General features: G+C 30.5%; 1 protein-coding gene across 4 annotated transcripts in view; it reads left to right on the forward strand.

The window, feature by feature from the left end:
• The window catches only part of LOC118197681 (uncharacterized), a 47,722-nt gene that overhangs the window by 25,504 nt on the left and 6,037 nt on the right, over positions 1-16,181 (forward strand). For 3 of the 4 annotated variants that reach the window (XM_035369216.2, XM_035369213.2, XM_035369217.2), the window contains exons 4-5: positions 641-716; positions 9,006-9,130. In XM_035369216.2, the coding sequence (XP_035225107.1) occupies positions 641-716; positions 9,006-9,130 (201 nt within the window). The remainder of the gene's footprint in view (positions 1-640; positions 717-9,005; positions 9,131-16,181) is intronic. The other variant, XM_035369214.2, reaches the window with a different exon arrangement.

A 16,181-nucleotide genomic window follows, 5' to 3' on the forward strand; every position in this document is an offset into this window, starting at 1 on the left:
CCTTTAATTCTTCTGGTAGATAAAATCTCAGATTTTCTTTCAAATTATATTAAATTTAGTCTTTTGGAATCCATACTAAACTGAGGTTAAAATTTTCCTTTTGTAAAGTCAGTGTATTTTATTTCAATGTATTAAATTATGAGGTGGCATAGAACAGCTTTCAGCTAATGATTAGAGATCCCTTTTAGATTTTATTTTGAAGCTCATGAGAATTTTTTTGAATATAGGTTGAATTTCACCTGTTTTAAAATGCTGAAACTTTGTGAAACTTCTTTTTCATTCTGAGGTGGAATATAAGGACATTTTGTATTTCAAATTATGATCTGTTTCATGAATGTCTTAATACAAAGGCAATTGTTATAAATAATTTATTAATTGCATATAGAATGTTACTAAGTTTCTAATTTAAATTGGAATAATAATTGTATGCCTTCTCTCCCCAAGCAGCCTAAAATTTTAAATGTGTAAAAATCATTCATTACATCAAAATATGGTAGCTGTTTTAGTTTTTATTAAGTTTTATGCCATTCTTTTATTTTTATTATGTGTTGATGCATCTCATTATAAATTAAAGAGTCAAGAAAATTATATTCATTTATCCATGACAAAAAATTTAACAACAGTAATTTTTTTCATGCAGTAGAAAATTACGAAGAAAGTGGGCTTGAAAAAAGTACAGAAAATCCAGGTGATGAGGATACAGTTGCAGTTCATGGGTAATTAAATTATTTTTCGTATTTTTACTGTTTTAAAATGTTCATATTTTAAACTTAAATTACACTGTTGTATTTTACAATTTATACATGTGTGAATATATTTTTCCTTTCACAGGAGTGAATATTAAACTTTTGTGTAATTTGGTTGTTTGATCATTAATATTGATCATTTGTATAATTGCATTATACATTCTATTTAATTATAGAAGCATTTTTATGTCTGTTTTTTTTAACTGTATATGACTTTTAAAAAATGACAATATGCTTTTTTTGTGCATTTAATAATCAAATAAATATTTGTGTTTACGTTCCTGTGTTAGAATGGTGCTGAAATGGATGACGTAGTTTCGATTTTAAATATACTTGATAAATTCAATCACTCTCGGTCTATTTAAACCAAACTGAATACATTTAGTAATAAAACATTATACGTAAACATTTAGTAATAACTCAGCAATACAGATAAGCATTAAAATAAGATTTACAATCATTACAAGTCAGCTACGCTTTTAGTGACCGTATTCTATGAACAACAAATCTCAAAAGCGTGTTGCCAATGCAGGGCAACAAAAAGGTGGAAATTAATTGGATAGGCGTGAAACTGAACAATTTGCAATAAGGATAGGAACATAGAGTATTTCCTTTTATGAAGCTGTGATTTACAAGGAGATTCAAATATGACCAGGATTGTTGCTGTTACAAATCAGTATACCCATGCACAGTTTTTTGAGTGAGTACAGCTGCTTTCCCCACCATACCTTCTATGCAGCTTAGAACTTGCTCACTCTTGTCTGGAAATTGTAAGAATGATGAGCTAACAATGCCTAAGGCATTGTTAGGCTTGGTAGACAGAACATAGCATCATGATCAAATTTTTCTTTTGTGAGATTCCCATTATCTGAATTTTGGCAAAAATCCAAGCATAATATGTAGAAGAGTGTTTTTCTAGAACCAATGTGAATTAAGTGGTGCAAGTGCTTCATGGAGATACAAGAGAGCTCTGTGAACATCTATTGATTTGGCAAACACTGACTGTGTGAATGTAGTTATTCATGAGAATAGGCACATCACTATAAAAAAAACCTTGTATCAATGCTTTCAGTTACTGATGATAGTGTATTTTAATTGAGTGTTCAAGTTTTAATAATCTTCGTCAGAAATATTTTAATAGCTGTGACTTACCTCTCGACCATTTAATCAGAAGAGAAGTCAGTTGTAATTTATTTTATTATTTAAAAGAGACTGGATTTTATTATCTAATGTAATCTGTTTTGAAGATTGTGGATTGTATTTTATTGTGTGCATTTACCACTTGTGTGCTTTTACCTTTTTTTTTACATTACTTCATCCTCTGGATTTGTTTGATTTCTTCAAATTAGAACATCCTATCTCGTGTTTGGCGCATTATAATCATCTTTGGTTCTGTGCCAATAATCTTTCTCTCACTCACTCATGGATGATAGTGTAGAAACCATTGTCAAAAAACATTGCACTGTACTAGGTGTATGCCTTGTGGATTTCACATAAGCTGACAGACAAGAACAAGTGATGCATATGTGAACAGTCGTTTCTTTCCTATGATGGTGTAAGATGAAGGGGATGCATTTTTTTAAGCCTATAGTGGCCAGCTACGAAATGTGGGTCCAGTATTCCAACTCCAGGTCCCTGGCTTAAATCATACTTGGAAGGCATGCAGTTGGTAGATAATGATGGCTACACCATCAGTGTTCAGGAGTGGTTTCACAGCCAACTGAAATACGTCTGTGAAAAGGGCATGAAAATGCTTCCAGAATTTGACAACTAGGGGGAAGTGTGTTAGAGGGACTCTGTTGACTCTAGAGGGAAATGTGTTAGAGGGACTTTCTGTTGATTCTAGAGGGGATTATGTTAAAGGGTGACATATTTAACTGTTTTATTCACAATAAAGGCTTTGGGAAATAAATTTAAAAAAAAAAATCAGCTCTGGTTATATTTGAACCACAGTGTATTTGCACTGTCAAGAAAGTCTTCTAAAACTGTATTGAAAATGTTTTAATTTTCTTTTCTTTGGAAAGGAGTACTTTATTTCTAAATATTCTCTGTAAGACATTTTGTTTAGAATAGTAAATATTTTCATTTGTATTTAGAGCGGTATATGTAGTCAAATGTATAACTAAGAAAGCATATTCGTTTTAAAAAGCAGCTTAGTTAAACATCTTCTGTTCTGAATATTGCAATATTATAAACTATTTATGTCATTGAATGTAATTATTTTGCAAAAATTAAATGCTGTATTATAACACTTTAAAATATGTTTTAATATAAGGCATTTTGATGCACTGTTTATGGAACATGTGATAACATTAATAATAAAATTATACTAGTAAAAAGGCATGCAGTAACTAAAATCCATATAAAAATATGTTGAATGTCAGTTTTTTATTCCTAAACTATTTTTTTAATATAAACCATCTATTTTGCTTACATTAATCTGTGCAATAATGCTTTCCTAATTCTGCAAACTGCACAAGGTTTAATCAGTAATTCTACATTTGATGTTGGATTAATGAGTAAAAAATATTGGCAATGATTTCTTTTTAAAATATGTTTATGCAAGAAATAACTTGCAAAATTTTTTCAGCAGTTGTTTCGTCCACATCTGTTAACATGCGATATTCTTTCTTCTTTGCTTGTTTGGAAATAACTTTGTTTTTAATGAATGAAAAATATTATTTTGCCAATTTGCCAAAATTAAAAGTATAATTCAGCGAAGAACATGCATTAAATGTTATTTATTTTTGTAATGAAATTTTTGCTGCAAAATTATTTGAAATGTTGTGAAAAGCCTTTAACAACACTTTATCGAAAACAGGACCTTTTTTTAGTGGTATAAGATATTTAACCAAGGCAGAGAATGCATCAAGGATGAACTATACTTATGATAGACCATCCATTGTAACTAATATGCAACAAATTGTTCAGATCGGAGATCTTGGTATTTAGAGACTTTTGTTAAACAGTTAGCAGAGGCCCCAATCTCTGTTCATAATATGCATGCAGCACATGCCTATAAATTTAAAATTTTGAAAAAAAGAATTTTGTTTTCTCACTCATGTAGAAAATCCTTATTAACTGCTTTTAATCTGTCGTTAGGCACTGAATCATTAATTTTAGAATTGAAATTTTTTTTTTAAAAGTTGTGTGCTGGGCATTAAGAAAATGCCCTGGACTGTGCATGTTGACAAAGTATAGCATCAGGTTAATGAAACATTTTACATGGGTCTTTCTTTCTTCATCTCCTTCCCTCTGTAATTGTGTGAAAGTGGGTAAATTGCATGTTGTCATGTTAAGATTCAAGAAGAGAAAGCCTTTGAATTTATCATAATTTATTATTATTTCTTGTATGTTAGAGACAATTTTTCTGCTCTGAGGTTTTTGTTTTACTATATATCTAATTTTAAGAATGGCTTATCCTTATTTTTGGGCTTTTGAGTTCCATATAATAGTGTGATCTATTTAGAGAACTAAGTATCTTTTCTAAAAACGTGAAGCATGGCTGAAAACAAAAGTGAGAGACTCATAAATGGCATAATTCAAGAAATATTTAGCTTTTTAATTTCTCTGAAATAAATATATTAAGGGTGATATACTTGTTCTCTAACAGGCATGTGCAGTAAATATAAAAACAGCAGCAGAAGGAATTTTCAAATTACATTATGCAAAAATATTAGCCATTTAGTAGCTTATGATGTTAAAAAACATTTTTTTGGGGGGGGGGATCTTTTCAGTCATTTAATTGTGACAGAAAAGTTAGTAACTTCATTGTGCTATTAGTGTCTAACTTTAAATACAAAAAATTTCACTGTTATATTAGGATAAGTTTAGAGCTTTCCGCACGTGAGAGATATAAAAGATATCTTCTCTTAAATCAGAAAATGAAGTACCTGCAAAGCTTTATAAATGTGTAGTATTAAAAATAATAAAATTTTTAAAAATAAAATCTGCCACTTGGTGATTTTGATTAATCCATTCATTCCACAATGAGGTAAAATTACATAAAACTGGTAAATCTAAATAAGAGGAGGAAAAATAATTGGACTTCACTGTGGATATTTCCTACTGTTCAGAATGATATGAATTCTAGTCCAAAGGTTTATGAATACCATAAAAGCAAAACAGTGATTTTTTTTTTTTTTTTTTTTTTTTTTTTTTTTTTTTTTTTTTTTAGTTTGTTCCAATTACAAAACATAGCCAGCACGTAATTGTAAAATGTATCCTTCCCTAAGAGAATTTATTATGAAAAATTTGAAGTTTGAATGTATTGTAAAATTACATTAAACAGAAATATCCTAAGTCTGATTGTTACAGTTCCCTAACTTTCTAAAGAAATGAAATTTTCTTCCTCAAATTTAATTTTCCCAAAAGTTTAATTTTTAAAATTTAGAAAATACTGAACTTTAATTATTTGTTAAATAAACTTAGTACTACTCCCTACTACAAAATATTTGAATTGATTCCTCTTTATTCTCCCTTCTGAAATGATCAGTAAAATATGAATGAAATATGCTTTTCACCACTAAGGTAAATCAACACTTGGTTAATATGAACTAATATATTATATATGAACATGTGTCATAATGCAGTGTTCGTAAACTAAACAAAATTGAATGTGATAAGCTGTTTAGCAATTGTAACTAATTTTAAAATTCTGTTGTAATGATATCCACTTTAATCCATAAAACATGCAAATTTTAAACTTTTATCATGTGCATTTCATTATTTTATATGGTATGCAATATTCAACAAAGTTAATGTGCAAATGATGCAGCCAGCTTTGACATACATATAATGTTAATTCCTGATAGCATATTAATATATATTTTGAATTTGGCATTAAGAAGCATGTTGTTTGTGGAAATTTAGGATACACCCCTGACAACTAGAGGTATTATAGAGCAGGTTCCTGTATCATTTAGATCTTGTTGGGAAATTTTGAATATCATTTGGTCTTGTATGCAATGCTGCTCAAGTTGTTTAGAAAAATATTGAATTTTTTCCCATAAACCAACAGATATATGTAGCAAGGAGATGCTTCCTCAGGGTAAGTTTTTTTTATGAAACAAATTATTACTAGCAATGAAACATAGATCTATTCTTTCACATAACAGCTCAATGATATTAATGGTCCTTCATATGAAACAATTTGAAAATGATTCATACTATGAACCAATAGTGCATCTGCTCACAATACTTTGTAGCCATCCTGTTTGATGTGGTTTTTAGTGATGCTGTTATGGTTCTGTAACATCCGGTATCATTGTTAGTTAGTGCCATATTTTAGAGCCCAAGTTTGAATCCTAGAGAAAGTATGGATGTTTGTAGTTGTTCTCTTCTCCCTTTTTGTGGGTGTAAAGTTAGCCCACACCCAATTGTGCATCCTCTGAAGTATTCTCAGTGATGATATGTCTAAACAACTGTCAATTCTGCCGTTCTGGACCAGTGCTTAACAACATGCATACAGCCATTGGGGGGGGGATATTCTTGTATGGGAATTTTTAGAATTGTGTTGGTTCTCTTTAAATGTCATCCACTGTAAATGCGTTGCTTCATTTTTCATTCAAGTCTGCTGTCATTCAGCAAAATACAAGATATTTATCTTTCATATTTAATCTGTTTGTTATTTAACCCTTTTGAGACAGTGTGCCTTTGTTTAAGATGTTCCCTCTGGACGGGTCAGAGTCGAGAGGAATCATCCCACAGGCCAGAAATTTTACGTTCACTAAGCCTAACTTAAGGGGGGACTGCATCCTAATGTCATAGGGTACTGTTTTGGATTATTACTTAAGCTATTATATATGTTTAAATTAGCATTTAATAAACTTTTCTCTTTATTTTACATGAAAATCTGTAAAAAAAATTGCTTAGTTTGAGAAATAATTTACAGAAGCACTATTCAAATTATCCCAGTTTTAATTGATAAAATACATTAATAAACTTTTAAATTAATAAAAAAATATAAGAAAGACTGTTTGCAAGATTGAATAATCTTAACAAAATCTTTCATATTAACTGGAAGACAGACACTCAATGAGCTCAGTCTCTGAAAAAATGTCCATGTGAGAATCACTAGAAATGTCATGTCTATGTCATGTTCAGAAATTAAATCATCACTTTCATTCATGTCACTGTTTGGCTCGCTTATCATGTGAATCTATCCTTCCTCTAATAAATAAGGCTTGCTCGCCATAATAAACTGACGTCAAGGATTTTTGAAATAAAAGGGAAGTATGTGAAATATGAGCAATACAAGCAAGGCAAATTATAATCAAACACCACATAGTAACCCTAAAGAACCCTATATAGAAGCAAAAAAAAAAAAAAAAAGAATTCGAAGGGATATCATAAACACAAATCATGTGGCGAGTTAAAAAGATGAGTTCTGGTTGTTTGCATTATGCTTCTCCCCCATAACAGCTGACACCAACATTACACAGAATATAGTCAAACTGAAGGTCAGAATCCTAAAATTATATTCATTTCAAAATTAATGGACACAGGACATGGTCTAGTGGTCTTTAAAATGTTCTAGGACACTGGTACAAATGTGTGATAGCTGGGACTGAATGGAAAATGCTCTGGCATGCCAGTCTGCCAGCTGGGAAATGAGTGCGTTTTTTGCTGGCATGTATGTGTGACAGTTGGTGCAAAAGGGTTAAAAGTATTTTTTTATTTTTTAATGTGATTGATTTAAAATAAAAATTCTTTAATTCAGAATATATCTAATTAAACACATTAAATATTTTTATAAAATTACATTACTTTTTTCACTTTTCAAATGTACAAAGATATGTAATTTCCCCTTATTAGTCTGAATGTAGATTCATCCTATAAAATTTTTTTGCTATTTTGTCTGGACCATCTTTATTGATGATCAGCTACATAAAACTTTGTAAGAAACCTTTTTGGTGATTGTGAAACCTGAACTCTTTCAGATTTTTTTTAAATTAAAAGCTTCATATAAATTTTATCTGTCATCAAATATAAAGTGCTTTTTTTCAGTCTGTCTTGAATATGATTCATATACTTTATGAATATTTTTGTATCCATTATATTTTAAAACCTTATCTATTGTTAGTTAATTTTTTTAGCTGTTTTTCTATGTGTAAGATAATAAAATTAATGTATGAAAAAGCAGTGCAGTGTATTCATTTTATAGTTACAGTTAATTTTTGTCAGTATTTACTGACTGTTTTCTAATAAATGTCCAACCACTCTTACATATTTTATCTCCATCTCTCTAAGTTGCTGTCAGTTCTGTTTTTATCTTTGTTGGTTTTCTAAAGTAATCATTCACTTTGCATTATAAATTTCCCATTATATTTACTGGGGGAGGGGGAAACATTTAATGTAAGTATATACATTACTAACATTTAATGTATGTACATTTTAGTGCATATATATTTGGCCTGATTTTAAAACAAATATGAGTAAGTAGTTCTAGGAATGAATATCCAAATAGTATGTAACCAAATTGTATATTATCTATTCCATCCTTGTGAATGATACAATATTACAAGTAATATTAGTTAAAGAAATGCATTAATTAAGAATTTTATATTTATTGAAAAATTATTGTCTAGTCATAAAATTACCTTAAGAATTGAAATGGAAACTTCTGTTGAAAGGGGTTTACTTTCAGATATTTCAGAATTTAAATACAGTTATTTTTCATTGTGCCATATTTAGGAATGCTGTTGATAAACTGAAAACATGGATTTTGATAATTGTTGTTAATTTCAATGCACGCACACAAAAAGGAGGTTATATATGTTTTAAAGGGAAGCATTATCTTTTGTTATCAACACTAAAAAAAATTTTTCTTCACCAAAGGGAAGCTTTTCCTCATAACATAATTAGCATCTTTATAAAAATTCATTCCAGTATAAAAGTTTCAGTTCAGTCATTCCAGTTGTCTCTGGTTTATCAAGAATTTCATTTCTTTTAAAATAAGCATATTATAATCATTATAAATCATATAGAAGTTTACAATAAGGATTTTTCTTTTTTTATGAGTAACTGAATCGAGAAATTGATTGCAAGCTCATAAAATTATGAATAATGGAAAATATTTTCATTATGCTTAAGAATATATTTATAGCAATATGCATTTCTTGTTGTTAGAATTGAATTGTTTTATTTTTAAAATACTATCATACTAGTTTTAATATGTACTGTTAAATATGTGTAATATGATATGTTATGAACAGTGCTGATTTAAATAACTTTTTTTTTTTCTTTATTATGATATAGCCCTACAGTGTTCAAATGCAAAATTCTATCTAAAGAATCAAAGAAGCCAAAACGTGTTTTTGAAGAAGCAATGAGTTTTAAAGAAAGGACACTATTTGATGGTCGTATTCGTCGTGAAAAAAGTTGTAAGTGTTGTTTTCTATAAAGTGTAAACGAATGCAGATTCCTTTATAAAATTTTCATAAAACTGAATATTGTTTTTTTCTGTATAAACTGTAAAACTATATAAACTGTAAAACTTTTCTGTATAAACTGTACCCTCTCCTAAATTTATTTTTACTAGAACAAAATCATGATGCATTTTCATGTTAGTGTAATCCTTGAACTGTTTTCCCAAATGTTCATAATGTATATCAATAATGCTTCCCTTTAAAACATATACAACCTCGATCAATGCAGGTTTTCCTCAGTATTTTTTTTTTTTTTTTTTTTTTTTTACTTTTTTAAAAATCTTTTGTTGTTTACTTACCAGAATGTTTATACCAAATGGGTGTTCAGATTTAGTTTTAATTTGGGTATTTGCCTTCCGTAGCAGTTTTGATAAGAGAAAATAGTGTTGACGCAGTTTAGGAAAATGTGATTTGTTGTGAACTTTGGCAAATGTGTGAAAATGAAACTGCTAAACTGCAGTTTTTTCTGTTTTAATGTATAATATAGAAGGAATTAGGTATTTAATTAAATAAATTGTAAAATTCTATTTATTATTTCATTTAATACAGTTTTGTTTAACTGAAAAATCCATTTTTATACAGAATCTTCCTGCTAGCCACATTTCAGCAATGCTGCAATGCTTCAAATATGTTATCACAGCTGACTTGGTGCCTGAAGGAAATGATTTCTTTTCCAGTATATAATTGCATATTATGCCGATTTTCACAAATTCTTTTTCTTTGTAAAATAGATTTTTGCTTGGAAAATTCATACCATCTTCAAGGTAAATTGAAAATAGCAAGCATAAAAATTATTTTCAGAATTTTCATGCATCAAATCGCTCATTACAGTGTATGCAACAAAAACTTCTCAGTTGTGCATGGAAGAAAGGGCATGTCAGTAAGCGGCATGTTTTTTCTCAAAAGCATAAAAGAACTTGGCACTGTAAAACTAAAGAAATAATGAATTTCTTCATAAAAGATGATAAAACAGATGCTTTAAAAGTGAATGCTATTTTGTTTGATTTTTAATTGAACATAATCTACCAATTTCAGTTTCAGATTATTCCAAACAGCTTTTCAAAGCAATGTTTCTGTTTTCTGCCACAGAAAAAATATTTAGTTGCAGCCATATCAAAACTGCTGCTATTGTAAAAACTCTTGCAGAAAGTACTGTTGCCGATATTATAAAATCAGTATGCAATACATCATTTTCTCTAAGTATTGATGGAAGTAATGATAACAACCCTTTGATTATAGCATATTGTAGCAAAGAAAGGAAGTGATAATTACTTCATTGATTTCTATTTTAGAATGCACGAACAATACTGGAGAAGGTATTTTTAATTGTATAAATTAAAACTTTAAAAGCAAAGGTTTAGAATGGAAAATTTGCTTATAATTTTCTTCAGATAATGCTAGTAATATGATGGTAAAATTTAAAGGTGTTGCATCATCCAAATATAATCATCCGAGGTTTGTACATGCCACTTCTTGCATACAGCTGCAAAAAAAGCTACTGAAAAATTTATTTGTTCAGAAATCGAAATGTTATTAATAGATATACAGTGGTACCTCGATATACGAGGGCCCTAATATACGAGTGTTTTGAGATGCCGCTGTCCGAGCGATATTTTGCTTTGAGATGAGAGCAAGATTTGAAATACAAGGAATCACACACTGCACATGACTGCAACATGCGCCCGCATGTTGGTGTCGTGTGCAGCATCTAACAGTTTCTCCCACCTCAGACTAGACTTGTTTCTCTGGAAAATCCATGAGTCTGGAGGTGGATGAGAGAGATGTGAACGAACTCGTCGAGGAACAGTCTCAAGAGCTGACAACCGATGAGTTTACATGATCTACCTTCGCAGCAGCATATGGTGGTTCAACGAAAAATTAGTTTTGAAGAAGAGCCAGAGATGGAGGAGGTTATCCCTACAAGAGATATAAAGGAGTTCTTGGGAATGTGGGAGAAAGTTGTAGAGTTCATGGATAAAAGTCACCCCGAAAAAGTTGCAACTGGTCCTTCATCGGAGTTTTTCAATGAAACTTGCCTAACTCATTTCCGCAGTATCCTGAAACAGAGGAAGAAACAAATCTCCTTGGACAGTTTTTTAAACGATCTGCAGGTAAAAATGAGCAAAGTGTGAGGGAAAAACAAAGACCTGTGACAAAAATTAAGCGCTTCCGTAAGCACTTCACTTTTTCTTTTAATTATATTTTTATAGAATATGTATTTGTTATTTATGTTTCTTCTTGTAAATGCATTTTCTTATTCAAAAACACTTGACAAAAACAACCGAGGTGATGTTTTGGGAGCTGGAACGGATTAATGGCATTTCAATGGGGAAAATTGCTTTGATATACGAGCATGGTTACGGAACAAATTAAACTCTTATGTTGAGGTACAACTGTATATATTTATTTGGAGAAATGTTGGAAACGAAAGCACAGCTTCAAAGCTGCTTAAAAATTTTTGGGACAGAACGCAAAATCTCATAAAATTTTTAAATACTGCAGTACAAGATAGTTGTCTCTTTTTGATTCTATAACAAAGATTTTGGAACAGTGGGATGCTGTGATTAATTCTTTTTGGTGATCAACCAGATACAGTAAGAATGAAGGAAAGAGATTGCAAAAGATTTTTTTTAAAAAAATGTTTCAATCACGTACCACCTTACTCATTATTTTTGATAAATACTTTGCTTATAACAATAAATATTAATGTGCAACAAGCTCCTTACTTTCATAAATTGAGAAGAGAACTTGTTGAAATTTTAATGAGTTTATTTGTCTGATTTGTAAAACCATCAGTAATATCTAAAGAAAATGAAGATGTTACTGTAACATCTATTTCATTTCAGAAGTGAAAATTTAGTAATTGGTGCAGAAACAAGATTATATTTAAAAAATGCTGAGTTAAATGAAAGTGAAGTGAAATTATTTTTCAATTCTGTGCAAGCTTTTTTTGTAACTGTGTGTTCATATATAATAGATAAATTTCCACTAAGTGATCCATTTCTAAAACATGCTGATTCTAAAACTTGAGAACTGAAGTTTTCATTTTCATCTGCTCTTTTCTTGATGAATATACTCCCATTCATTATTGAAGAAAAATATCTTAATGAGGCAGAAATTGAGTTTTCTATGTGTCAAATAGATGATTTGAAAGAAATTGTAGATTTGCATATTGATATAGCATGAGAAGAAATTGCCAAATTAAAAGATATGATTGGGTGTATTAAATACAAAGTGTTGCCTACTGTAATGCTTGCTGTTTTAATAATACCTCATTTAAATGCAGCTTGTAAAAGAATTTAAAAAAAAAAAAAATCAGACTGAATTTCGACCAAATTTAGGTCTTAAAACTCTTGAAGCAGTTTTGATTGGAAAAAATATACGTATATGCAGGCAAATAAAGAAATTTGTTGTATTTAAAAATATATATATATATATCAAAATCAGAACTTAAGCATATAAATCTTTGCGTTCATAATTTATAAATAAATTATAAGTATTTTTTAGTAGTTTTTTGTATTAGTCTTGGTTATCTAATTTTTTTAAATTTTATTTCCCTGTGGAAATCAAGTCCAGAATAAAGGTATATGATTTATGGATTTTGATGTTTTCTATGATTAGTAGTGATTTAAAATACTTGCTTCAATCATATATTAGTAGATTTAGTGATATATTTTGCATGAGGAGTTAAATGAAAATTTCTAATTAAATGTGCATATAATTTACAAAACATATTTTTAATTATTCAGTTGAATATATATATGCATTTTAAAGAATGTAATAAAATTGATTGTAATTTATGATTAATTAAAAATTAATGAATGGTTAATTAAAGCATAAGCCTTACACATACACTGAAGTGACAAAAGTCATGGAATACCTCCTAATATTTTGTTGGTCCTCCTTTTGCCCAGCGAAGTGCAGCAACTTCATGTGGCATGGACTCAACAAGGCATTGGAAGTCCTCTGCAGGAATATTGAGCCATGCTGTCTCTATAGACGTCCGTAATTGTGAAACTGTTGACGGTGCAGGGTTTTGGGCACGAACTGACCTCTCGATGATGTCCCATGAATGTTCAATGGGATTCATGTCGGGCGATCTAGGTAGCCAGATCGTTCGCTGGAATTGTCCAGTATGTTCTTCTAACCAATCGCGAACAGTTGTGGCCCGGTGACATGGCGCATTGTCATCCATAAAAATCCCATCGTTGTTTGAGTACGTGAAGTTCATAAATGGCTTAAATGGCTGAAGGTATCCATTTCCAGTCAATGATCGGTTAAGTTGCACCAGAGGACCAAGTCCATGCAATGTAAAAACAGCCCAGACCATTATGGAACCACCACCAGCTTGAACAGTGCCTTGTTGATTGTTGACAACTTGGGTCCATGGCTTCGTGGGGTCTGCGCCACACTCGAACCCTTCCATCAGCTCTTACTAACTGAAATCGTGACTCATCTGACCAAGCCACGGTTTTCCATTCGTTTAGGGACCAACCTATATGCTCACGAGCCCATGAGAGTTGCTGCAGGCGATGTCGTGCTTTCAGTAAAGGCACTCGAGTCGGTCTTCTGCTGGCATAGCCCAAGGAAGACAAATTTCGCCGCACTGTCCTATCGGACACGTCCCTCGTACGTCCCGCATTGATTTCTGCAGTTATATGACGCAGTGTTGCTTGTCTGTGAAACATTGTCAACTCTACGCAGACGTCGCTGGTCTCGGTCGTTAAGTGCAGGTGGTCGGCCACTGCGCTGTCCATGGTGGGATGTTATGCCTGAAATTAGATACTCTTGACACTGTGGATCTGGGAATGTTAAATTCCCTAACGATATCCAAAATGGAATGAACCATGCGTCTAGCTCCAACTACCATTCCGCATTCAAAGTCTGTTAATTCTCATCGTACGGCCATACTCACGTCAAAGCCTCTTCACGTGAATAACTTGAACACAAATGAAAGCCCTGCCAAAGCACTTCGCATTTATACATTTTCTACGTGATACTACTGCCATCTGTAAATTTGCATATTGCTATCCCATGACTTTTGTCACTCCAGTGTGCATTTTTAAAGTTGTAAAAATGTCGTTTGCACGTTGACTACTGACAAGCCTTGCTGCAGGTTGAAGTCTATGACTATATCATAAATTATTGGTCTGAATGCAAAAACTATGGCTTTAAATTATTAAATCTGCAAAAAAAAAAAAAAAAGGGCCAAACAATTGTGCAATTTTTTCAAAGATATTATCTGTTACATGCATGAAATATACATTTTTATTTAGTATGCAATTATTAATTAATCAGTAAATAATATTTTAGAAATTAAAAATATTATGTACTTTCTCTTTTATTAAAAAACAGCTAAGTATTTTTTTTTTAAATTTTAATTTTTGGTGATGCCGGTTTTATGTTAAAAAAGTATAACTTCTAACATTATTATCAAAGAGAAAGAAAAAAGAATCTGTATCTGTTCTGTTTGGAAGTCACTGGTGTATCTGAATTACTCCCACTTATGGTAGTCTCTAAATCTATATTTGAGGTTTCATTTGGATTTCAGTTTTCTCCCGAAAAGTCTCATCTTCCTTTAGAAAGTCCTTTACACATGCATTCCTTCCCTTAAGCATTTAGTCTCATGTGCTTTTCTTATTTAACCTGAATGGTCTCGTTATATAAAGCTTTGTATGGCCCCATAGTTGTTACACATAGACTCCAACTGCTATGGATTCTCCATAATTTCTACATAAATTTCCTAAAAGCTATAAGTTATGGAAAATGCTGGAAAAAAAACTATGGATTTTAATGAAGGGAAATGGCAACATCATGTCAACTTGTGACATGTTAAGCTGATATTTTTGCTGGATTTGAAGGGTAGCTAATTATGTAACAGCAAATTCCAATCCTTATCTTTCCAATCAAGCAGCTTGCAGTGAAGGGTTTGTTTATCCCACAAGTTCCATTCTGTTCTATAATAATAAGAAAATGTAACACATACTTCTTGTGAGCTATGATTAAACCAGATATTTTTTAATTTCGTGAATTACATCACCTCAGAATAAGAGGCTAAAATTATGAAGTCAGAAAATTAAAGTTTCATATTCAACAGAATTTCCATTTATAAGTGCATCTAAAGTTTCAGCAAATCATGCATTTTGCACTAGCAACAAAGACTTTTCTGTTGTGTATAGCTTAAAAGGTGACTTGGAATGGCATGTATTTTCCAAAAAGCATGCAGAAATTAATGCTATAAAATCAAAAGAAATATCAAATTTCTTCTTGAAATATGAGAAAATGGATGTTATGAAAGCCAATTTCTATTTAATTTGGTGTTTAATTGAAAATAACATACAATTTTAGTTTTGGACCATTGGAAATAGCTTTTAAACACAATTTCCAGATTCCACCATAGCAAAATAATACCTCATTCAGTGAAGAGAAGCAGTCTATGAAATAATTTTTTTGTGTTGTTGAAAAAAAATCGAATTGTATTTCAACTAAATTTAGGTGCAAAATCTAGTGAAGCCATTCTCATTGAAAAAATAAGCATGTAAGAAAATGAAAAACAGTGCTATAGAAAAAGATTATCTAATTTAGAATTTAAGCTTATTAAGCATGTCATGAATATTTACGTTCACATTTTATAAATAAATTATATGTATTTTTGTTGATGATTTATGTATATTTCGTATGTCTATCTAGAAGTTGTTATTATTATTATCAATTTCTAGAAATAAGAATCCAAAAACCTCATAAAAGTATGTTTCATGGATTCTAATTTCTTCTACTGTTATTTGGGATTTAGATTATTTGCTTCATTAATATACTAATAAATTTAATGATATTTCAGCTTGAGTGATAAAATGAAAATTTCTAATTAAATATTCATATAATTTACAAGATTTTTAACTTATGTAGTTTTTATGTTTATGGATTTTAAATTAATTACAGTTAATGGCTAATTAAAAATGAATGAACAGCTAATTTAAAAAATATACCTATATGGGCATTTTCAAAG

This window comes from Stegodyphus dumicola, chromosome 6, assembly GCF_044657685.1.
Source record: "Stegodyphus dumicola isolate Sdum_Otavi_A_Nest chromosome 6, ASM4465768v1".
In the NCBI taxonomy this organism is placed as follows: Eukaryota; Metazoa; Arthropoda; class Arachnida; order Araneae; family Eresidae; genus Stegodyphus; species Stegodyphus dumicola.